Source organism: Phyllobates terribilis, unplaced genomic scaffold (genome assembly GCF_046119375.1).
Source record: "Phyllobates terribilis strain yellow unplaced genomic scaffold, ASM4611937v1 Scaffold_2__4_contigs__length_985480577, whole genome shotgun sequence".
In the NCBI taxonomy this organism is placed as follows: domain Eukaryota; kingdom Metazoa; phylum Chordata; class Amphibia; order Anura; family Dendrobatidae; genus Phyllobates; species Phyllobates terribilis.
The window spans coordinates 6282764-6289893 of record NW_027362762.1 but is presented as its reverse complement, the minus strand read 5'-3'; the positions used below and the strand labels follow the sequence as shown (position 1 = coordinate 6289893).

The 7130-nt window shown below is 41.5% G+C and overlaps 1 protein-coding gene across 1 annotated transcript; it reads right to left on the bottom strand.

The window, feature by feature from the left end:
• Positions 1-4659: 4659 nt before the first annotated feature.
• Positions 4660-6603, bottom strand: LOC141248709 (trophoblast glycoprotein-like). The gene has a single exon (XM_073669405.1). The coding sequence runs from the start codon at positions 5888-5890 to the stop codon at positions 4817-4819; it is 1074 nt and encodes a 357-aa protein (XP_073525506.1). The 5' UTR covers positions 5891-6603; the 3' UTR covers positions 4660-4816.
• Between the last annotated feature and the right edge of the window lie 527 nt (positions 6604-7130).

Below are 7130 nucleotides of genomic sequence, written 5' to 3'. Positions count from 1 at the left end.
TGTCTGCAGCCACCACTAGGGGGATCTCCCTGTATACAGAGATACATGATAAGATCCTGTCTGCAGCCACCACTAGGGGGAGCTCCCTATATACAGAGATACATGATAAGATCCTGTCTGCAGCCATCACTAGGGGGAGCTCCCTGTATACAGAGAAACATAAGATCCTGTCTGCAGCCACCACTAGGGGGAGCTCCCTGTATACAGAGATACATGATAAGATTCTGTCTGCAGCCACCACTAGGGGGAGCTCCCTGTATACAGAGATACATGATAAGATCCTGTCTGCAGCCACCACTAGGGGGAGCTCCCTGTATACAGAGATACATGATAAGATCCTGTCTGCAACCACTATTATTATCCAGACATTTTGGGAATGTGTAGCACGTCGCCTCCTTACAGAGTGTTTCTGCCTTTTGAGTGCTGTCCGTGGAATATCAGACCCAGAGTCTAGGAACAATTTTATTTTTTTTGCTGATTGTATTTTTTTTTCACTGACTGAATTTGCTTAAAGAAAAAAAAACAAATGAATTGTACGTGGATGAGAAGTGAGAAAAAAATTGTCAGTTTTGTGGATGAAACGCTGACGATTTTTATACACATGTGAATGAGACCTTACAATTCTCACTACTGCACTTCTTATGCATCATGCATGTTCCGGCCATGTTTACCTTTTACAGTTAAGGCTTATGTCATCAAAAGTTATCATTAAATATCAGTAAAATCAGCAAACCTGTCACATTACAACAACCCCACATCCTAATACTATATTAATAATGTGAATGAGAAGATGAAATCAGCCCCAAGCAAAGCAGGAAAGTGTCTGTGACATGGGGCTTCATAACCTCATTATCGGCTGTTTTAACTCTTTCTTTTTCAGATCACTGCAAAATTGCATCATAGATAACATAGCAAATGCTACCCGCAGTCCTATGTAACACCACAGATTACACAGTGATAACTCTCTGAGTACAGATAATGTAGTAGATGTCACCTGCAGTCCTATGTAACACCACAGATAACACAGTGATAACTCTCTGAGTACAGATAATGTAGTAGATGTCACCTGCAGTCCTATGTAACACCACAGATAACACAGTGATAACTCTCTGAGTACAGATAATGTAGTAGATGTCAACTGCAGTCCTATCTAACACCAAATATAATACAGTGATAACTCTCTGAGTACAGATAATGTAGTAGATGTCACCTGCAGTCCTATGTAACACCACAGATAACACAGTGATGACTCTCTGAGTACAGATAATGTAGTAGATGTCTCCTGCAGTCCTATGTAACACCACAGATAACACAGTGATAACTCTCTGAGTATAGATAATGTAGTAGATGTCACCTGCAGTCCTATGTAACACCACAGATAGCACAGTGATATCTCTGAGTACAGGTAATGTAGTAGATGTCACCTGCAGTCCTATGTAACACCACAGATAGCACAGTGATATCTCTGAGTACAGGTAATGTAGTAGATGTCACCTGCAGTCCTATGTAACACCACAGATAACACAGTGATAACGCTCTGAGTACAGATAATGTAGTAGATGTCATCTGCAGTCCTATGTAACACCACAGATAACACAGTGATATCTCTCTGAGTACAGATAATGTAGTAGATGTCACCTGCAGTCCTATGTAACACCACAGATAACACAGTGATAACTCTCTGAGTACAGATAATGTAGTAGATGTCACCTGCAGTCCTATGTAACACCACAGATAACACAGTGATAACTCTCTGAGTACAGATAATGTAGTACATGTCACCTGCAGTCCTATGTAACACCACAGATAGCACAGTGATATCTCTGAGTACAGGTAATGTAGTAGATGTCACCTGCAGTCCTATGTAACACCACAGATAGCACAGTGATATCTCTGAGTACAGGTAATGTAGTAGATGTCACCTGCAGTCCTATGTAACACCACAGATAGCACAGTGATATCTCTGAGTACAGGTAATGTAGTAGATGTCACCTGCAGTCCTATGTAACACCACAGATAACATAGTGATAACTCTCTGAGTACAGATAATGTAGTAGATGTCACCTGCAGTCCTATGTAACACCACAGATAACACAGTGATAACGCTCTGAGTACAGATAATGTAGTAGATGTCATCTGCAGTCCTATGTAACACCACAGATAACACAGTGATATCTCTCTGAGTACAGATAATGTAGTAGATGTCACCTGCAGTCCTATGTAACACCACAGATAACACAGTGATAACTCTCTGAGTACAGATAATGTAGTAGGTGTCACCTGCAGTCCTATGTAACACCACAGATAATACAGTGATAATTCTCTGAGTACAGATAATGTAGTAGATGTCACCTGCAGTCCTATGTAACACCACAGATAACACAGTGATAACTCTCTGAGTACAGATAATGTAGTAGATGTCACCTGCAGTCCTATGTAACACCACAGATAACACAGTGATAATTCTCTGAGTACAGATAATGTAGTAGATGTCACCTGCAGTCCTATGTAACACCACAGATAACACAGTGATAACTCTCTGAGTACAGATAATGTAGTAGGTGTCACCTGCAGTCCTATTTAACACCACAGATAACACAGTGATAACTCTCTGAGTACAGATAATGTAGTAGATGTCACCTGCAGTCCTATGTAACACCACAGATAATACAGTGATAACTCTCTGAGTACAGATAATGTAGTAGATGTCACCTGCAGTCCTATGTAACACCACAGATAACACAGTGATATCTCTCTGAGTACAGATAATGTAGTAGATGTCACCTGCAGTCCTATGTAACACCACAGATAACACACTGATCACTCTCTGAGTACAGATAATGTAGTAGATGTCACCTGCAGTCCTATGTAACACCACAGATAACACAGTGATATCTCTCTGAGTACAGATAATGTAGTAGATGTCACCTGCAGTCCTATGTAACACCACAGATAACACAGTGATAACTCTCTGAGTACAGATAATGTAGTAGGTGTCACCTGCAGTCCTATGTAACACCACAGATAACACAGTGATAACTCTCTGAGTACAGATAATGTAGTAGATGTCACCTGCAGTCCTATGTAACACCACAGATAACACAGTGATAACGCTCTGAGTACAGATAATGTAGTAGATGTCACCGGCAGTCCTATGTAACACCACAGATAACACAGTGATAACGCTCTGAGTACAGATAATGTAGTAGATGTCACCTGCAGTCCTATGTAACACCACAGATAACACAGTGATAACGCTCTGAGTACAGATAATGTAGTAGATGTCACCTGCAGTCCTATGTAACACCACAGATAACACAGTGATAACTCTCTGAGTACAGATAATGTAGTAGGTGTCACCTGCAGTCCTATGTAACACCACAGATAACACACTGATCACTCTCTGAGTACAGATAATGTAGTAGATGTCACCTGCAGTCCTATGTAACACCACAGATAACACAGTGATATCTCTCTGAGTACAGATAATGTAGTAGATGTCACCTGCAGTCCTATGTAACACCACAGATAACACAGTGATAACTCTCTGAGTACAGATAATGTAGTAGGTGTCACCTGCAGTCCTATGTAACACCACAGATAACACAGTGATAACTCTCTGAGTACAGATAATGTAGTAGATGTCACCTGCAGTCCTATGTAACACCACAGATAACACAGTGATAACGCTCTGAGTACAGATAATGTAGTAGATGTCACCGGCAGTCCTATGTAACACCACAGATAACACAGTGATAACGCTCTGAGTACAGATAATGTAGTAGATGTCACCTGCAGTCCTATGTAACACCACAGATAACACAGTGATAACGCTCTGAGTACAGATAATGTAGTAGATGTCACCTGCAGTCCTATGTAACACCACAGATAACACAGTGATAACTCTCTGAGTACAGATAATGTAGTAGATGTCACCTGCAGTCCTATGTAACACCACAGATAACACACTGATATCTCTCTGAGTACATATAATGTAGTAGATGTCACCTGCAGTCCTATGTAACACCACAGATAACACAGTGATAACGCTCTGAGTACAGATAATGTAGTAGATGTCACCTGCAGTCCTATGTAACACCACAGATAACACAGTGATAACGCTCTGAGTACAGATAATGTAGTAGATGTCACCTGCAGTCCTATGTAACACCACAGATAACACAGTGATAACTCTCTGAGTACAGATAATGTAGTAGATGTCACCTGCAGTCCTATGTAACACCACAGATAACACACTGATATCTCTCTGAGTACAGATAATGTAGTAGGTGTCACCTGCAGTCCTATGTAACACCAGAAATAACACCTGATAATATAATAATAAGTTATGTCAGTTGCTACACTCAGCTCTAAGTGAATGATGATGAAGATGATGATGATGAAGATGATGATGATGATGATGATGATGATGATGATGGATGTTGTGATCTTCAGCTTCTTCCCATACTCATCCTCGCGGCGTTGCTGTATTTGTCTGATGAGAGCATCATCCCTGTGTGAATTAGAGCTATACCTTCGGTAGGGAGAGAGCTGCTGGACTGTTTCTCAGGGGGTCCCGCTCGCTGGACATCTTCCACCCTTACTTGGCTCCTCATCCACCTGATTAATCCCGCAATAAATCTACTCAGCAGACGTGACTTGTATTATGTGACCTGTATTTCATACAGTATATACAGTGTAATTCTGCAGCGCACATATACATTATATACATATTATGACTTAATTTCCCATTTGCATTATAATAAATAGAAAGAAATCTCCAGTACAGCAGAACCGGATTCCAGTTTGACCACTTTTAAATCCCAGTTGAGGCATTTGACCTCCTCGGGTCCGAGTCTTGTTCATATCGGTAATGATATCCTTCCATTTGGTCCCTGCAGGCTTCTCGGAAATTATTGAGCCACTTCTTAATCCCTCGTCTGTTCAAGTAGAGGACCATAAGGAATATAACTCCTATCAGAGCCAGCACTATACCAAAGAAGACGTAGGAGGCAGTCTCGAGTTCCTCGCTGATGCACTTTAGGTTGTCAGTTTTCATACGTAAGACAAGGGTACCGTTTTGGGTCGGAGGAGCAGAGCACTTGAGATTTTGGTCTTCTGAGGTCTGAGATGTGTTTTTCAGCCACAAGATCATGTCCATGGTCTTACAGTCACAGACGATTGGGTTGGGGCTTAGAAAGACTCGGACTTTCATTTCTTTAAGTTGCAAAATTGTTTCTTTATCAATCATCTTAATAGAATTATTCCTCAGGTTGATGGTCTGCAAACTTCGAAGATCCAAGATGTTCTTGGGGAAAGTATGTACATCATTGCTGGTAAGTTCTAAATTCCGGAGGTTTGTTAAGCCATCAGTCCAAGGAGAGTTCAACAGTTTTTCCCGTAGGGCACTGTTCAATTTTAAGGTTACCAGTTGACTTAATCCTAAAAATGTCTCGTTAGACAAAGACTCCAGTGGGTTGTTGCTTAGGTCCAGGGTGGTCAGGTTGGGTAGGTCATAAAACGCCTTAGACTCGATAGCTTGAATGTTGTTATTGATAAGGAGAAGAATCGTTAGGTTGCTTAACTGTATCCTATCCTTCCGAAAGTAGGAACCTTGGAGGACACTTATATTGTTTCCAATGAGTGACAGGTTCTGGACCCAGTGAGGGACATCCTCAAGGAAATCCTGCTGAGAAGATAGGACATGGCATTGCACCACGCCAGTCTTGTTATGGCAGTGGCAGTTTAAGGGGCAACAAAGGGTGACATTGACCAAGACGAGCATCCCGATCAACTTCAAGAATAAAGAATCATGGGTTTCAGAAGATCTTAGCAAGGTGGCAGTGATCATGAGGTGGCCATGCCGGTTGGGATTGAATCTTCGGAGCATGTTTCAGAGTTTAGGAAAATAAATGCCCGTATGTCCTGGTGACGGTTAACAAAAGGAGGCACCAAAACTGGTGTCTGCTCTCTCATCCTCAGCTGCTGTCAGTCCATGGGGAGGCTGGAGTCTCTTGGATGTTCTCCAGCAGCATCACACTGAGCTTCTGAAGTCAGGGAGCCCTTGGATTGGAAACTCTTAATTTGATTTTTGACGTCTCTGGCAGGTCAGATGGATGGAGAGGTGTCTGACAGAGATGCTTCTCCCCTCTCCACCTCATGAGAAGAGGCTCCCCCGCCCATCATCATCAGCAGCTCGCTCTATTGTAGAGGAAGGAAGGCTGGAGTGATTTGCTGGGATGTAATCGCAGCAGTATCCAGCATCATGTACTCGGCCAACCAGGCTTAACCCTCCGACGCTCAGAGCCGAGAGACCATCCTACAATGATACCATCACCTTCCTCTCGCGTCCTGCGGCTGCACATATTTACTCATCATCATCATCCTTCACTCATAACTTATTCCTTTTTTCTATACATTTTTAATTGTATTTTATTAGAAGATTCAAATAAAAAAAAAAAGAAAGGGATTTTTTTTTTCTGTTCTGAGTTTTGTGAATTTTGCAATTTTTCTGTCTCAGAAAAGAAAAATACAGAATAATTACAGACAGAGCTTATTATTCCACCATGCTTCATTTCTGGGAGGGCTAAATTTCCACCATGCTTCATTTCTGTTTTGTTTATTTGGGGGGGGGCTAAATTTTTCATCCATATTTCTACTATTTTTAGTTAAAGGATGAACTGTTTTTTTGTTGCACTTTTTGCCAATTTTGCTGAAATATGGATGTAAAAAAATGGGAACGATGCAAAAAAAAAAAAAAAAAGAACACGACTTTCGAGAATTCAACTCATTCACTTCTCGGGGTTAAACACTGTATCAATGCTGATCCGTTAGAGCCGATAATGCCATGGGTATCTAAATCTGCTCGTATCAAAAAAATAGGAAGTGGGAATAAAACAATTTCAATGTTTTGTTTCTTATTTACCCCCACGCTGACTCCACTGCTGCTCTTCAGACGGGAGAAGGTCCTGTCTATAAGACACTGCCGCTGCTGGGGATGTAGTAAATCATTCAGCTCTGTTCACACTATTGTCACACTTCCATACACTCATATGTACACTGTATGGAGAAAAGTATTGGTCCCCTCATCTTTGGCTGCAACACCTTGAAAATGCTGCAGCCTCTGGTTG